Source organism: Alternaria dauci, chromosome 7 (assembly GCF_042100115.1).
Source record: "Alternaria dauci strain A2016 chromosome 7, whole genome shotgun sequence".
NCBI lineage: Eukaryota > Fungi > Ascomycota > Dothideomycetes > Pleosporales > Pleosporaceae > Alternaria > Alternaria dauci.
This window is the reverse complement of record NC_091278.1, coordinates 120,270-138,148: the sequence shown is the minus strand read 5'-3', so window position 1 is coordinate 138,148 and position 17,879 is coordinate 120,270. Positions and strand designations below refer to the sequence as shown.

The window sequence follows — 17,879 nt, the reverse complement described above, 5'->3', positions numbered from 1 at the left end:
CAATAATATCCATGCCGTGCCAGAGTATAAGGTTTCAACGGCATGAACAGGTAACGGTCTGGACTAGACTGATTGATAGCAACTCTAGCTGCGAGTCGGTTAAACCTACACCAAAGAGAGGCGTACTAGTATCTAGATACAATAACGTGGGTTTTTACTCGGTCCTCATCAGCTCAGGAGTCAGGCGGAACGTGAAAATAGAAGCATAGGGTTCACCCTCCAGCGTTTACCGTAGAGCGCTTGCCAGGGAGTACAGCTAATACAGAAAGTGCTACCGGCCGTTAGGTTAGCAGATACGCGTTTAGATTAGCGACCCCAACGGTACAGCCGTGCGCTAGCTGCAGCAGAACAATATCGAGCACACAAGGCAATAGAATCGAATCGTTCAACAACAAGACTTCGGAAACCATTTAGTGCGATACTGGGCACGATTTATCAGTCCCTGGATGGGTCAAGGTATGCGTAGATAGCCTACAAGCGTAGAGCAAGCAAGGGATTCAATCTGAATCTCTCTCTGTCTCTACTGTCCGGACCTATACATTTACCCAGCTATACTGCGCAGTTGGGGTAATTCTCGCTCCGTGGCACAACAGGGCAAAGGATGTAATTTTTCCGATCGCCCCCCACATGTACGCCATCGCTGGCGTCCCCTTCGTACGACTCTCCGTAGAATTGCCGCATCGCAGGCGATTTATAGCCTGGTATATCGGGCTGATCCTCAGAAGGGCAGATATCCAGTCGCAGAGCCCAGCCTTTTCGGACCCGGCAGGCAGCTGGAAACATCTCGATTGCTATCTCCGCTACGTCGTCAACCCCCTGCAGCAGCGCCAGATCTTCTTTCGTGTGAGTATGTACCGGCCGCCATGGAGTCGATCTCTCAGTGTCCAATTTTCGGTGACTGACACGTAGGAATCCCTTCGCGATTGGCTCCGGCTCGAGGCTGTGGGCGCCGTAGGGGATGACGAGCCCAGCCTCGTCGACTGCCCATAAGAGGGTAACGACGTCAGCATCTGGCGCTGTCGACGAAACACTCAATACGGCGGTGAAATGGCCGGCTAGGTCAACGTCTTCCATAAACCGTGGGCTCTGGAAGCTTACCCCGGATTTCCTTGTGGGAGCCGCCTTTGTCTGGTATGCAAAGCGTGTCTCTGTAGACCCAGCTGATGGAGGAATGGTCGACAGACCTTTGTTGGTGAGATGCCACTTCGTGTATTGTGTCCCGGGGACAGGCCAGTGTCGTTCTTTGCGCCAGCTCCATGCCTTATAACCAAGCCTCATCTGGATGCCAACTCGTTCAGGAGGAAATATGTGCTCTCCTTTGAGGTAGTGATTGAGGAACTGAAGAATTTTTGCAGCCACTTCTCGACTCGGCCATGAGAAATAGTTGCAATCGACGAGCTGGAGATGGGTGTTCTCGGGACGCCGAACCATCCACGCCTCGTAAGCAGCCCGTCCATGAAGCATGAATATCTGCGATGCAGCTAGAAAGCATGGGATCTCCATTGAGTGTTTTGGATCGGTCTCTAGCATCTTCCATAGCGCATTATACTCAGAATTAGCCTGCATGGCCTTCTCCATATCCGATTGGTCATTCCACTTGGAGGAAACCCCTCGGACTCGAGCGAACCAGTTTTCGAGATACCGAGTTGCGGGGATGCCGCCAGTATAAGCAGCTTCACGATAAGGATCAATATCAGCTGTCGTCTGTCAGCTCATGTTCATATTGTCTCTAGAAAGAGACAAGATGGGTCTTCCAGGGACAAGGGAAACTCACTGGCATAGGGGACAAAGCACTTCAAGCCTTTCGGCTTCATGGCAGCCACTCCCCACTGTTTATTTGCACCATAGGAGCTTCCTACGAGTGCGACACTACCATTGCTCCATGCTTGCTCAGCGGACCATTCCACTGCTGCATGAAAATCGCGTGTAAGCTGTCCGGGTATCCACCGGGCGCCGGGGGTCTGTGACACGCCTTTCGGGTCAATCTTGACCATAGCGTAGCCATGCGGCACGTAGGTAAAAGTGTTAAATGTAGCTACATTTTCGAAACCGCGCTGTCCTGTGTAGAACTTGGACCATGGGCCAAGGTTGGGCAAGGGTAGGTCCGTGCCGGCGGGTGTCGAATGCCAGGTGTCCTCCGCTTGTTCAAAGCAGGCAATTTTTTGATCTTTTTGCAGATCAGGGCCTCCCCAAGCCACACGTCGCCCGTAAAGTGTGCAACTGACAAGGACTGGAAACTTCTCGCCAGGCTGCAGCGGTAGGTAAACATCAGCTAGAATGTGATCTCCGTCCGGCGAAGGGATCACAAGGTCCCGTAGTACTTTGAATCCGGCAGCTTCGCGGCGTAGATGATTGCGGGTAAGAGACACGGTCTTAGGACGAAGATGCAGCTCACTGCAGACCTTGGCGAGAGGTTCATCCAGAGTAGTCAGGTCGTCAGAATCCAAGTGGTGTCCTGATACGTAGCTTCCAACGACATCCTCAACCTGAGTAGGAGGTAAGCGGATGCTGACCAGAGCGCAAACGAACAGAATCTATAATCGCAAAGATGGAAGACACAAGCGGAAAAGAGCAAGGCGAGGACTTTCTTACCTTCTGATCAATGATAGCAGGATGTTCAAAACCTTGGCCTGGGGTCAGACTGAACAGTAACCGCGCTCGATTGACTGTTCGGGGATGAAAAACCGGCGTGTCAATAGGAGCCAAGTCCGATATCGTGATAAACGGTTTGCCGATACACGAGCCTAGCACGAGGCTACCGATCGAGAAAGTCACCTTCTCGCCCTCGTAGTAGCTGAACTCTGAATCTGTCGATGTAACACTTTTGGCTACTCCATTCTCGTACGTAAGTCCTTTGACGCCGATAAAAATTCCAGTTGCTGCCATAAGTCAGAATTGACGTGATCTTTGGTGATGTGAAAAATGTTGGAATTGATGGATCTGTTACCTAAATCCAACATACAATAGGAGATACGGATCGATATATGCACGTATGTACTTGGGGATAATCAAAGCAAACAAGGACTGGGGCTTCCTCATGTAACCGTGTGAGAGAACTAGGCAAGGGATGTTGTTCCGGTAAATCCATAAAACCCCGAGGGCAGCCAGAGTTTCGCGGCTTCGGCCTCGTTTTCATCCCGAAGCGCGGTGCTATTGTCCAGGTTACCCGGACGGCGGCCATTTAATGCACATTTCTTATACCCGAGGAGGAATTTCAGCGAGTGGCAGCGGGGCTTGGCGGGGACTACGGGTAGCGCCGGCGGATCTTCTGGCGGGTTCAAGTGGTTCTTCCGCAAACATGTCCCGCACTCGCATCTTAACTCGTTCTTCCATGTGATACAATCCGGGACATTTTCTCGGCTCCACTAATCTTCCCTTCCCTCCCACGACGCAACGTGGTTCCTCTGCGGTGCCTCGCTTGGGTTGGGTTAGTTGCAATCATCTGGTGGGAACACTAGGTTCTTGCTAGAGTCACTGCTTCTGGTGTTTGCGGCGCATATAAACAGCATAAAAATATAAACATAATACTAGGTCGCTAGTGCGCTGGTGTTACTGAAGAATTCAAGCGCACTGTCAAGAATCTATGACGAAGTAATCTATGTTGATAAGGATACCAAATCGAACCAGAGCAGCTTTACCTCACACGCTGTCTAATAGGAGACTAAATTCTTGAAACTGGCTGGCGCCACGACCAACACCGATATGGCACCGCACATAAGCGGTGGTTCGACAGTTCATTGGCTATTGCATAGGGCCGCAACGTCCAAAGTCCGAGGAGGGAGCATCTTCGTCTTCCTTGGCTAAGACAACTCCGGCGGCTTATACTGTGGGTCTTCGTTTCCGGTATGGTAGCGGGACGCAATGCAACGCATCAGCTCCCAGAGTACCGTAGTCGTGAATCAATTAAGAACCTTTTGGTCTAGTTCAATACTAACTATCAGACAAGCGACTTGCACAGATCACAAGAATAACCTGGGAGGCTTGGCAGCAATCAACGTATAAAATTTCCAGCGGCGCGTTGTATATAATTTACTCTTTGCACCGCTTGTGTTGCAAAAATATCATCATTTCGCTACACCAGGATAAGCACTTATGATGGCTTCCCAACTCGCGTGGATTGGCCTCGGCAACATGGGGAGGGCAAGTATAGACAACTGACATTCGAAGTACATCCACTAATTGCTACAGGGCATGTGCAAGGTACGAAACATCTAGTAATGATTCCGGTTGGCATTAAGATAAACAGAATCTTGTCGAAAAAGGAAACCTCGAAAAACCCCTTATCATATACAATCGAACCAAGGAGAGGTCCGAGGATCTCGCCAGCAAACTTGGTTCAAATAGGACCAAAGTTGTTGGCACCATCAACAACGTTGTCAAAGAAGCAGACATTATCTTTATGTGTCTTGGGGACGACGCCTCTGTAATCAACGTTGTTGACATAATGCTGCAAGAAGACGTCAAGGGCAAATTGATCATTGATTGCTCCAGCTTGCATCCAGATACGACAAACGGCCTAGAGAAGCGCATCACGGAACAAGGAGCTGAGTTCATTGGAATGCCTATATTCGGACCTCCAGCCATGGCCGAAAGTGGACAACTCGTCTGTGTCCTTGCTGGCAAGTCTTCCTCTTGCCTTAGAGTCAGACCCTACACCAAAGGCGTCATGAGCCGTGCAAATATCGATTTCTCGGACCAACCAGCTGGTAACGCTACTCTACTCAAGATGATTGGAAACACCTTTATCCTGAACGTGGTTAACCAACTCTCCGAAGGCTATATCCTCGCCGAGAAGAGCGGACTTGGCGTAAACAATTTACGCAACTTCATAGGAACGATGTTCCCAGGGCTGTATATGGAGTATTCGCAGAGAATGTTGGAGGGCGGCTATTACAAGCGAACAGAGCCGTTGTTTCATGTCGATCTTGCAAGGAAAGATGCAAGGCACGCGATGAGTCTTGGAGAGAGTAGTGGGGCGCAGGATGGCTTGAAACTGCTGAAAGTTGCGCAGGATAGGCTAGACGTAGTCAAGGCGGAGCTGGGCGACAGAAGAGATATCTCTAGTGTGTATGGGGCCGTTAGGAAAGAAGCCGGATTAGACTTCAAGAACGAAGGATAGTCAGACTAATGGTCTGTGAGCCAGTCCAGGTCCTAGCATGAAACATGTAAATCTCCGAAACGTGGAGATAATGGAATCTTTCTGTTGGAAGGAAACATACGCGCGAGATTTGTGCATTCAAAATAAGTTACGTCCGAGCCGTCTGCGTAACCAAGATACTTCCTGGTACCTTTACGACTCACTTGTGACTCCGGTATCGCCGGGTGGAAGCAAAGAGTCGTCCAATGTGTACGGTGGTGGTGCATCACCATCTAGCTCAAGGGCGTTTTCAGCCGTATACTCGTACACTACGGGAAATAGTGCATTGTGCTATCTGGACGGCCCTTGATGTCGACCGGTATTGAAGCTTGTGTGCTATCCGGACGTGGTCTTGTGTATACTGGTGTGGGCGCTTGTATGCTGTCTAGGTATAGCCTTGTATTCACCGGTATTGATGCTTGCGTGCTATCTGGGCGATCTATTGTGACCAGATCGAGGGCAGAGAACAACGAAATAACATGGAAAGCGGTAATTCGGGCCTTTATTGCGTCAAGCGAAAGAGCAGAGCTGAATCTAGTAGGGTAGGAATACGCGAATACGACAACACGAGGGAAAGTACGCGCAGACGATGTCCGCCGTCATCTCCGAGCCTACAGCCTTATCATCATACTCGGTCCTATTCAACGTTTTGGATCCACGCCACCAGACGGACCGTAAGACCGAAAAGACCGAAAAGGCCGTTGAACAAAAAGGCTGCACCGGCGACAGTGAGGCTTGTGCGCCATGATTTGATGAATAACATTGTATCCGTATTCGACTTCAAATATAAGCAGTCGCACAAGCAGAAGTACTTTACATCTGTTATGCAATAGTAGTGTCACTAGTAACGATAAAATATATACACATAAGATATCAATCTCGCGCTTTAGAGGCATGGGACTGAAGTCTACGGCCTTATCACCAAGGATGATAACAAAACATGAGCAAAGATTCCATACCAGGTCAGCCCAACTTATCCCGTAAATGCCGTAAATGCCGGTGAATGCGTAGACTATGTCCGTCGTGGCGAGTATATATTGTTGACAGAGATGCCGTGGAGGCTGGAGCTTTACTCATTGCATTTGAAACTGGGAAAACTCCTTCATCAATATACTTACTATTTGCATTACTACCAGAATTAGTGCGTTCAAAAAATCTGATCAATTGCAAACCATGGACGAATTCGAAGCTTTCCTCGAACAGGCTACTGCTAGACGCGCCAACAACGTACCTGGCGCTGTCATGGCCGTTGTTGATAAGGACGGTAATGCTATCATACTCCCTGTATCATTCAGTTTACTCAATAATTTCAAAGGTAACTACGTCTATAAGAACGTATCGGGATACAATGGTGTTGCAGACGATGCAAATCCCCTCTCTTTCGATCAGACCTTCTTCGTTGCTTCTTGCACGAAAGTCGTTACCACTATCGCAGCTCTTCAGACCGTCGAACGTGGCCTTATTGGCTTAGATGAGCCTACCGACAAACACCTTCCGGAGTTGGCCTCCCAGCCGATTATTACGCAAAAGGACAGCGGAGAGTTTGTGTATCACACACCCAAGCGATCAATTACCTTACGCCATCTTATTACGCATTCAAGCGGAACAGCACAGGATTGGGCTTCGCCAATATTAACAGCCTGGCGTAAATCGCGTGGTGAAACACCAGTAATGCTTACCGACGGCGACGTTGCAAAGGGATGCGCATATCCCCGAACCTCTGAGGCAGGAACGAGCTGGATGTACACCAGTGGCTTGGACTGGACGAGCCTTCTCATAGAGCGCCTTACCCACACAGGATTTGAGGAATACATCTATAAAAATATCATGCAGCCTCTAAGTATCTCATCTTTCACCTGGCACTTGCCGCGCAAACCCGCTGTGGCCGACAAACTTATGCGCATGACCACTCGCCAGGATGAAGGAATTCTGGTCGATAGCCAAACACCGTATTGGTCCGATCCTGTGAAGGAGGGAGGTGGATCAGGAATGTATTCTAATGTACACGATTTCACTCGTGTACTAGCCGACCTGCTTAAGAACTCCCCCACACTATTGAAGAAATCTAGTGTTGACGAGATGTTTACACCACAATTTGTGCCTGGAAGCTCCGCTCACAAGGCGCTGATTGCTATGGGGAAGTTTTCTTACCAATGCTCAGTCGGAAATAGTATGGATGGTGTTGATGCGAATCAGGGGCTAAGTGGATTGCTACTTATGAAGGATTTAGATCGCGACGACTTTTTCAGGCCGAAGGGTACGTTGGCGTGGACAGGATTGCCAAATTTGCTCTGGAGTGTCAATCGAGAGCGTGGGCTCGCGCTGTTCATGGCAACACAAGTCATGCCTTGGAGAGACCGAAAGACCTGGGAGATGCATGCGAAGTTTGAGACTGCTGTTTGGCGAAACCTGTCAGTAATCAGAGATGATGGACAGCAGTAGTCAAGATCACGGCCTCCGCGTATTGGTACTGCACACGATAAACAGACATAGGACGGAGCATTATAGGAATTGTCTCTAACTGTATTGTATGGCTAGAAATGTCTAATCTTACTCTAAATACTATGTCATATAAAGAACAGCGTAGTAAATAATAAGTCTATACGCACCGTTCCTATAGTATTACTTTACATCGCGTCTGTAAGGGGCTACGCTTAGGGAGCTATTATATAGGTATACTAAAGTTATTGTTAATAAAGAGCTATCTACTTCCTCAGTGTAGTATTTATATATTGATTAATAAGGGGTTATATAAGTTAGCCTAAGCGTGTTATCTAAGCGCTAATTAGGCCTAGACTAGATTTAGGCATACTTATGTCTGTATTCGAAATGCCGGGTGCTTTCCTGGCATTGTGAAGGTACACCGAGAAATTGTATTGAGCTCACAGTTACATTTCTGGCTCAAGTGTTCAACTGAATTGGAACCATATGCCTGTTGCGATCATCTATTCAGCACCGATTACTGGATCATTATCGTTGTGTTTGCTCGCAAGTCTTTGGAGCTGAATCCTGATGATAGACTTAGAGACCCTCTCGGAATGACCCACTCTCTTTCCTCAGCATTCCAATAGCTCAGATCCCTCCTCATGAGCACGAATTCGGCCTGCTGAGTCTCACCTGGCTGTAGATGGAGCTTACTGAATCCTCTTAGCACCTTCACAGGCGTGCCTTGGGGTGTCGTGTCCTGAGGAAGTGATACGTAAAGCTGGGGTAAAGCGGAACCGGCTCGGTGTCCCAAGTTCGTGACATTCACCGTTACCACAGCTATTCTGGTCCACAGATCGACCAAACCTCCTGGTGCGATGCCCATAGATTTATCAGCATATCGATCCAACGGGCTAACGATAAGTTGCGCTTTCAGGCTCTCGCCCATCTCAAACTTGGTGTATGAAAGCCCGAAACCGAACTCGTAAAGCGGTGCGTTCCCGGGACTTGCGTCGAAGTACCTGTAATCAATCATTTGACCCTCAACAAAGTCTTCCGTCCATGCGCTCGAATTTGTTGTGTTCTTGGGCAATACAAGAATCGGAGGACCGGCGTCCGATTCGTCCCTAGGGATGGAATAGGGTAGCCGGCCAGATGGCTCAACAGTTCCCCAAAGGACGTCCGTGATAGAGTTCCCAATTTCTTCTCCTGGATAATGCGCAGCTAAGATAGCCGTCACATTCTCATTGTTGGCCCACGGCATCAACACTACGCCTGGACCGTGTGTTATCACGATAGTATTCGGGCACAGTGCTGCTGTGCTTTCGACAGCCATGGTAGCGTTCCATTGGAGATTCAGGTCCGGTCTGTCAGCGCCTTCCGATGCATAGGCCTTCAAGAACAGTAAGCAGACTTGGGGTGTTGGATAGATGGTTGAGAACCGGCCCGCCGCAATCTCGTTGTTGTCGAGCAGCAGCTGTATTCGGCCACCCAGAGCATTCACTTTGTTCCGTATGGCTTCGAGTGGGCTCACGAGTTTGGTGTGTCGCATAGAGCCAGATCCGCCGCCAATGTCAAGGGTCCCCGTCTCGAAACCCTCCGAGACGACTTCAGCGCGTGGAGGAACAAAAGCTGATCCAATTGTTGGATCTGGAAGACCGTTTCCAAAGAGCGCAAAGCTGGTTTCGTTTATCAATGGCAGTGCACCATTGACATTCTTCAGCAACACCGTGCCAGCTGCGCCCAGCTCGCGAATACCGCGCGCATGGTCGGCGCGGACATCTAGAGCTGGGACTTCAGCATACGCTCCTGCCAAGGGCGATCCATGGCCAAGCTGAGTGACAAGGAGCGTGGGACCAGTGGCAGGGTCCGTCGCGGGGAAATTCTTGTCTTGATGGAGCCGGAAATAGGGCGTCATAACTCTTGTTGCCATGTCTTCAAGGCGGTCCGCCGTTACGACGTTCGCTTGAACTGCTTCAAGGAGCGCGTCGCCAAAATAGCATGGAATACCACTTCCAGTGACATTCCCCGGCATCTCCAGGTCTAAGCCTGCTTCCGCAAAGGTCGCTGTAGAGTGCGTAGCGCCCCAATCGGAGACTACATAGCCACGGAAAGCTAGCTCGTCTTTGAGAATCGTGTTCAGAATCTCGGAGTTTGCGCACGAGTACGTCTGGTTCAGGCGACTGTAGGCGCACATGACGGATGCTGTCCCAGCCTGTACAGCATTGGCGAATGGCCAAAGGTAAAGCTCGTGGAGTGTCCGGTCGTCAATGTTTGCAGAGATCGCTTCAATGACTGTCCCATCGTCCCTGGTACTAGGCATGCGCTGTGTTTCCTGCTCGTTACCGATGTAATGCTTTGAGCTCGTCTGGACACCAGTCGCTTCTATACCAGACACTGATTCGTTCATAGCGACACCAGCAAGGTACGGATCCGGGCCAAAGCCTTCCCAATTGCGACCGCCTCGGGGGTGGCGGCCCATAGGTCCAGTACTAGGTCTACGCCGTTGTGAGTTCAAGAAATCGAGGTATTGGGCCTAAGGTGTTCATACCCTAATAAAACGTGAACGCCTTTCATCCTAAACTCCTCTCCAAGGGCCAGTCCCCGTTCGTACATAAGACGTCTATCCCACGTCGCCGCCACGGTGATACCGGATGCAAACACACTTACTCCATCTGCTCGATTGACCCCGTTGGGGCCATCGGACATGCATAGGCCGGAGTAGTTGAGTCGTTCGATTGGTGCGAGCGTGCCTACGCAGGGTAGAAACGGAGGAGAGCCATAACTGCCGGTTGCAAGGCCAATCTTCTCTGAGACTGTGAGATGAGACACAAAGCTCCTGGCCCTCTCTGATGCTTCTTCCCATGCTATGCGTCCGCCATCAGTCAATCAGTCATGTAAACAAATAGTTTGCAGCTGCTTACAAAGGGGAGCCTCCAAGGGCACATCAATAGCCGACACATATTGCAAAGCAATGAGTAGACGCACAAAACTCGGCGAGATTGCAATGTGCATGTTGGACGCTAGGTGTTAGTGTTATATTGGGCTCTTGTTGTTTGCAAGTGCAGATCAGACTTCGCTAGGGAGGATTAAGCCACCGTCTTAAGTACTTGAGCCCCCGAAGAAAACCTATTGTCTTTCGAAGCTTTCTGTACGACACTACATCAAATTGAGCCAGCAGTCGTGCGGAGGCGCTGGGGAGCGGAGAAACACATTAGAATCAGGCTGACAATTAGTCTTCGACTCTACGCCGATGGCTTAACATTTCTGACGAGTCGTAGAGCTCAGAACGGCCAGGAGTTTATACGGTATTTACCCGTCTCGGTGCATCTAAGTCTCTGAGTAGTTGCCCCTAGCTGACTTAACATGAGCCGATACGGGGGAGACTGCCCGTATGTTGGGTCAGTGCCGCACGATCCCCGCATAATGATCATCCGTGGGCTAGTCCAGGCACTCGCGATCTCTGGGGTAGGTTTCCCGCGTGATCTGCTCTGCTTCGGTTCGGCCTTGGATGCATGGATGTAGTAAGAACACTCTTCCGAGATGCATCATGTGGCGGCAATAACATCAGCCATGCACTGCTACTAGGTAACCCCCAGACCTCGTAGCTGAGCGGACTTATTCGAACAGTGGGGCAAGCATCGAGTCCGTGCACGCTACTGAGGAAGGTACGCGTATAAAAACCTATACGAGAATACGTCGTACTGTTTGTTTCGGTATTGCTGGTTTTGACGCGAACATCTTGCGAGGCCTGGCATAGCCTCGGTAGGTCCAATGTTCTGGTTAATCCCGGATGCCAGCAGGAATTCGCCTCATTCCTGGTGAGCTCGGGTCGGGAGCGCTACTTTGCCTTCTCAAATCCCGCTGGCTTGAACTTGCTGTTTGATGACTCCAAGAAAGGCTTGGTTGCTCTTGCGAGTTCTGACGTGCATTTGGCTGCGCGCGGCAGGAGTACTCTACCAATGGTTAATTACTAGAAGTGCTTGCCAGGTGGTTGGATCGTGAGCCATCAAGACTGTCTGGAAGCTCTTCTGCTGAATCTGGGAACTTTTGGAGCGTCAGGTCCTACCCTGCGACGTAAGCAGGAGCTCGGCACGCACTGTTTAGCGCCCAGAGTCAAACATGAAATCCACCGGGTAAGATCTCGGTCATGGAGACAGTGTCTGCGGAGCCGAGGCAAGCATATAGTATCGACAAATCTCCGCTCGAACAACATCGTACGCACGCAAACCCAATCTCAAGATGGTCTTCTTTGGATTACGACTGATTGTCCCTGCGCTTCTTTCAAGTGGCCTTCAAGCCTCCTCAATCTTACCGTACATCAATCCGGTTTTGCCAGGATGGCATTCGGATCCGAGTTGTGTGTTTGTTGCTGAGCTAGAAAATACCTTCTTCTGCACTACTTCCAGCTTTATGGCATTCCCGGGAAACCCCATCTACGCTAGCCAGGATTTAGTGAGCTGGAAGCTTGCGAGCAACGCCTTGAGTCGTGTTGAGCAGTTGCCTGAGATTAGGACAGCAACAAACTCCTATTTTGCCGGAGGTGGCATGTTCGCCAACACGCTGCGATACCACCAAAGGAGATTCTATCTCATCTCGAGCTGGATCAATACAGACAATGGAGGGCCCAGATTTGTCATGAATACCGCGGTCGACCCTTTCGAGGATGCATCCTGGACCGATATGATGTTCATCCAAACACCGGGCGCTAGTACCATTGATCCCGACATCTTCTTCGATGACGACGGCTCAGTTGTTGTCGCGTTCTCCGGGTCTCCGATCCAAGCCTCTTATCTGGACATCGCTACGGGCAACATGAGCGAACCGTGGGCGTTGTGGAACGGTACAGGTGGCGCCAACGCAGAGGGACCCCACATTCTGAAAAAGGATGACTATTATTACTTGTTGATCGCCGAAGGAGGTACTCAGCTCGAGCATGCTGCGACAGTTGCTCGGTCCAGGACCCTCAACGGGACGTGGGAAGCGTCACCACACAACCCGTTGGTTTCGAGCAAAGGTACCAACAACTACTTCCAGATTGTTGGACATGCAGACTTGTTCCACGACGCGAATGGAAACTGGTGGGGCGTTGCGTTATCCACAAGAGGCGGTCCAGCGTTGTACAACGAATCCGTCTTCCCCATGGGCAGGGAGACTGTCCTCTATCCCGTTTCGTGGCCGACTGGAGGCTGGCCTATAGCGGATCAGGTTCATGGAATTATGGGCGGCCCGTTACCTCGGCCAATGCAGCGACGACCAATACGCGGTATCGGCCCGGCGGTGGGGGAGGCTGAAGTTGTTGAATTTGAGCCTGGATCCACGATATCCCGTCATTGGGTGTCCTGGCGAGCACCCTACAACAATGCATCTTTCGAGATATCTCCGACAGGCCACCCTAACGCCCTCCAACTCATGTCATCAAGGGCGAATCTGACGGGTGATTTGGTATTCAATGCCACCCGCGAGGGTCTGACCGCTTTGTTTCGCCGTCAAGAACACACTTTCTTCAATTACAGCGTTGATCTCCACCTGGGTTTTGGGCAGGTAGCTGGTGATGAACTCGGTGTCTCCAACTTCCTGAACCAAGAACAACACGTCGACCTCGGCATCGTCTACCTCGAAAGGAAGAAGGGCCAACTAGAGCCACACTTCCGTTTCCGGACGAGATCCGTTCGGGCACCAATGCCTTCTGAAACGGTTCTACCCGTTCCGCACGCATGGCTACAGCATCCCATTCGCATCGGTGTGTCCCCTAGAAACGAGAGCCATTTTGAATTCGTCGCATCGTCTACCAATGAAGCTGAGGAGGAGGTAGTGCTAATCGAGTATACAACCGCACTGATTGCAGGTGATGGTGCCAGCAGTGGTGGCCTACTTGGCGTTTACGCAACTACGAATGGCGGCAACCACACGTTCCATGGATATTTAAGCAACTGGCGATACATTCCGATTGGTCAAAAGATCGATTACAATGTCGTTCTTGCATCAAATCAAGTGCACTGCTCAAACATGGAGCGCGGAGACAGCTCACAGGTGCTGAGTCGATGCCACTGGCTTTGCCACGATGGTGAATCATCGGAGTCCTTCAACACCCGAGAAATTACGTCATCTCCACCTTGACATAGCGACACGTGGCAAAACTTACGTATTGCTGGAGTTGAGGACCGCCATCAAGACCCAAAACTACGGTCATCTGTTAGCCTAAACAAAATATGCGAGGCCTTTTTCCTCGTAAGTGCGTTCGATAGTAGTAACGTCTGAGTTCGTTCGATCCGTAGAGGGAATAGAAATCACCTTCCGTGATAGTTGCGAGAGTCTGAAAGCTATCAAGCTGGGCTATTCTGAAATTAGTGCTTGCCGGGCGGGCTTGCTTTCACGTTGCCGTTTGATCCGCGCTTACTAATCATTGTGCAAGCATTCGTTAGTGGATATGCCGTCAATGTGGTGTTCCCGCTAATCGACATCCGTAAATACGAACTCGGTATACGCTATACGCTGTACGTGACATGCATGGTTTGATCCGCGGAGTAAGTCTTGAGCCGGCAACGTGCGCATCTCTGGCGCACCTCGTCAGTAACGTCCAAATTGGTATCGTTGCTTGACTTGATTTTGCGTTCTGGCGAATGATCGGAGGCGAGAAGGCTGCTAAATGGCTTGCATTCGCCTGATCATCATACCCGAAATGACGGAGTATGTGTGTAATAAAGAACAAAGTAGGAAGGGATGGGGCTGGATACGACGACAATTACGCTTTACGGTCAGCAACGGAGCAATACTACGGTTCATGAGCCGGGTAAAGGTAGCCGAGCTAACTGGGTTGATGTTGCGCACCTTAAGAGACTAGAACACAAGATGTCCCGGGTCTTCACGACCGGGAAAGTGCTTTTCCTCGCGTTACTCTGCAGAACGTCGTATTCCATGAGTGCATTGGTATCTGTTGCGTGTTCGCGACGCTAATCACGTATTCCCGTGTTGCATTACCCGACTTCTGTACGCGGAAAAAATCGATAGGGACAAACGTCTTGCAACCGGGTATTTTGGCAGCATCGAACAAGCGTGAAGCATTGTCACCCCGCGGAGAACGGCATGTGCCCTGTTTCATCCCCTCAATAAAATCAATGGTCCCATCGCTGGTCTCTCTTACGCACCTCCAGCACTGCGATGAGATCAAGCAGGCTTCGCCGAGATACGGTCGCCAAGCTCCGCCCCTTACGCACGGAACCCATGCTGCTTTGGTACGCTTTGCGACACTTGAAGGTGGTGGACGGCGGCATAATTGAAAGATTCATACAGCCCATCAAGTTGTGACAGCCATTCGTTCAAACAACTCTTCCGGATGATGAATCTTCTTTCGCTCGCTATTTTCTTATTCTCCGCCGCTGCAGCAGGATCCCCTCTTCGAAATCCTTTCGAAGAAGCGCTGAGCAAAAGACAGACACAATACATGAATGACCTGCAGGTTGATCTGGGATACAGCATCTATCAAGGCTCTTCTAATACTGCCGTCGGAGTCAACACGTGGAAAGGGTAACATGAGACCAACTGCAGGCACTGAACATCCGCAGCAAGGCTGACAGACTTCCAGCATCCGGTTTGCCGCTCCCCCAACAGGTGCACGTCGATGGCAGCGACCAGTGTCCCCAAGTATTGATCGCAATTCAATAATCCAGGCAGATGTGTATGGACCCATCTGCCCTCAGGTCGGATATGCTGGTGTCGAGGAGGCGGGAGTCAACCCTAACGGAACCGAAGACTGTCTCTTCTTGAACGTTCAAAGCCCCGCGAACGCCACGAAGCTTCCTGTCATGGTCTATATCCATGGTGGCGGATATGGAACGGGCAACGGACAGCAAGACTTCACCGACTTGATGACAACCACCGGTAATAGCTTTGTTGTTGTCGGTATACAGTACAGGCTTGGACCGTTTGGCTTCTTGGCCTCCGATGAGGTAGTCAAGAAGGGTGTGGCCAACGCTGGCTTGCTGGACCAGTTCTTCGCTCTCCAATGGGTGCAGACATACATCAGTCAGTTTGGCGGTGACCCTTCTGCCGTCACCATCTCCGGAGAGAGCGCTGGGGCGGGCGCCGCTCTACTACAGGATATAGCGTATGGCGGATCCATGGGCAATTCTCTTTTCCGCAGCACCATCGCTGCATCCCCGTTCCTTCCTCGACAATACGCATACAACGACCAGGCCCCCACAGAAGCCTACTATTCCTTTGCCAGTCAAGCGGGGTGTTCATTGGGGGCGTTTGAGAATGGAAGCGAAACGCTCTTCGACTGCTTGGTATCGAAAGATGCAACGATACTGCGGGATGCCGCGATCGCGGTCACCAACACAGGAACGTACGGCACCTGGGCTTTCTTACCTGTCACTGATGGTGTCTTCATTCAGGATACACCCAGCGAGCAACTGCTCAGGAAGCGCGTGAACGGCCGTAACGTTCTGGTTGGAAACAATGCGAGTATGTTTGCTCCTATCAAGAACACCATGCGCCGCGAAATCTCATTCACCGCGAAGATCCGAGAGCTGACACAAACAACAGATGAAGGACCTCTGTTCACGCCGCAAAACATCACCACTGAATCGCTTCTGCTCGATCGCCTTGGAGATATCCTGCCTGAATTCAGCGCAGAAGATCTCAGTAATGTATTACTTCACTATCCTATTGCAAATGACACGAATGGTGTCAAATTCGCGACCACTGGCACGTCCAAGCCCAGTGCATTAGATCAAAGTGGGCTTGCCACTGGTCAACAGCAGCGCGCAAACGTACGTGGAGAGTTGCCTGTAGAATCCCAAGTTCACTATGCTGATTCGTCTACAGAACATTTACGCTGAGCTCACATTCGTATGCCCGTCCTATTGGATGGCTGAAGCGTTCACCGGTGAAGGACGCGCATCGTACAAATACCAGTACAGTGTCACCCCAGGTACACACGGAATTGACACTCTAGGTTACTTCGGGCCTCTAGGTGGAGTGTCCTTCCTTAGCGAGGATTTCCAGATAGCTTTCATGAGTACGTACCTCTATTGCTGGTGACACTTGACACACTGTACTAACGCTTGTGATAAGATATTTGGGGCAATTTCGTCACAGAGGAGAATCCCTCTGTCCCAGAATCCCTTTTTGTTGGAACTTCAAACTCATCGACGCGATCGAGATTGGACATCTCATCTGAATGGCCTCAATTCTCAGCCTCCACTTCTTACCAGCAGTTGAATCTCAACCAGACGGGTGGTGTTCTGACAGAGGGCAGTGCCGTGGTCGCCTCGCCTGTGAACACGACTTACTTGATCGGCCCCGGTCTTCAGAACAACTTCGCGTTTGTAGATGCTTACACATGGGAAAGTGGTCGTGGTGCCAGATGCGACTTCTGGAGAAGCATGGCAAAGTTGATACCCGCGTAAAGAAACGAGGCGTCGAATTGCAAAACCAGGTGGTTATTGCAACACGGTACGCCGTCACCATGCAGAAAACGAAGAATAATCTTACACGAGCAAGCAATATTCTAAAATATTAGTCTAGCAAATCCTCCTTACCTCTTACTAGTGGAAAGGGCTTCGGTTAGCTATCGTGAACCGGTATAGCTGGATCGTAAACCGGCTAGTAATTAAAATTACTACTGCTTATATACATATAACCTAGGTGTATACTTCGCGTGCTAATATGCTTCGTGTGCCACTTTTACTAAGACCCTACTAAAACTCCCTCTACTATATAATGCCTTCGTAACTACACTAGATAGAATAATTAAAGGAGGCTAGAATATAGATTACGCTTTAAGCTATTAAATAAGATATAATTCTCTTATTATAACGTATTGTAGCTACTTATATTGTTTATTAAGAGATACTACGCTATTAACGCGCTAGATAACCCTTATAAGTAGATTATAGGCCTATAATAATAAGCTTTAATAAGACTAAGGAGGAGGTAATTATTTAGTATAATTTTTTATTTTCTATAAGTATAAGGGGTATTATTAAAATATGACTTTAAAAAAGTAAAAAGTAGCTATCCCTCTACTTATTAGTTATAAAAGTTAATAAAAAAGATAAAGTTATAACGCGGTTTAAACGCTAGACTAATTAGTATTTTATAGTAGTAAAGCTATAATATCTATACGTAAAAACTAAAGTTAAAAAAAATTTACTAAAGGTAACTAAAAAAAGAAATCTATTAAACCTTAGTAGGTCTAATAGGGATTGCTAGTATTAGCTAGTAATATAATTATAATATATTATAAAGGGGAGAGAGGATGTAGTATATTTACTATAACTAAGAGGAGGTTATATAAAAACTAAGCTACTTC

General features: G+C 49.5%; 5 protein-coding genes across 5 annotated transcripts; 3 read left to right on the top strand and 2 right to left on the bottom strand.

Moving 5' to 3' along the window:
- Positions 1-549: 549 nt before the first annotated feature.
- Positions 550-2,960, bottom strand: ACET3X_007246 (uncharacterized protein; the record flags this gene model as incomplete). Its single annotated transcript, XM_069453620.1, has 4 exons — positions 550-1,697; positions 1,775-2,534; positions 2,593-2,879; positions 2,948-2,960. 4 exons carry the CDS (start codon positions 2,958-2,960, stop codon positions 550-552), a joined length of 2,208 nt encoding a protein of 735 aa, XP_069304409.1.
- A 1,093-nt stretch (positions 2,961-4,053) lies between these two features.
- On the top strand, positions 4,054-5,206 carry ACET3X_007245 (uncharacterized protein). The gene is made up of 2 exons (XM_069453609.1): positions 4,054-4,144; positions 4,239-5,206. The coding sequence occupies exons 1-2, from the start codon at positions 4,093-4,095 to the stop codon at positions 5,117-5,119; spliced, it is 933 nt and encodes a 310-aa protein (XP_069304408.1). The 5' UTR covers positions 4,054-4,092; the 3' UTR covers positions 5,120-5,206.
- A 2,890-nt stretch (positions 5,207-8,096) lies between these two features.
- ACET3X_007244 (uncharacterized protein) lies at positions 8,097-10,576 on the bottom strand (the record flags this gene model as incomplete). Its single annotated transcript, XM_069453598.1, has 3 exons — positions 8,097-10,059; positions 10,113-10,428; positions 10,486-10,576. The coding sequence occupies 3 exons, from the start codon at positions 10,574-10,576 to the stop codon at positions 8,097-8,099; spliced, it is 2,370 nt and encodes a 789-aa protein (XP_069304407.1).
- Positions 10,577-11,803: 1,227 nt separating this feature from the next.
- On the top strand, positions 11,804-13,681 carry ACET3X_007243 (uncharacterized protein; the record flags this gene model as incomplete). Its single annotated transcript, XM_069453587.1, has 1 exon — positions 11,804-13,681. One exon carries the CDS (start codon positions 11,804-11,806, stop codon positions 13,679-13,681), a length of 1,878 nt encoding a protein of 625 aa, XP_069304406.1.
- Positions 13,682-14,674: 993 nt separating this feature from the next.
- On the top strand, positions 14,675-17,200 carry ACET3X_007242 (uncharacterized protein). The gene is made up of 5 exons (XM_069453576.1): positions 14,675-15,088; positions 15,147-16,027; positions 16,109-16,335; positions 16,391-16,583; positions 16,640-17,200. Exons 1-5 carry the CDS (start codon positions 14,898-14,900, stop codon positions 16,972-16,974), a joined length of 1,827 nt encoding a protein of 608 aa, XP_069304405.1. The 5' UTR covers positions 14,675-14,897; the 3' UTR covers positions 16,975-17,200.
- The last annotated feature ends 679 nt before the right edge of the window (positions 17,201-17,879 follow it).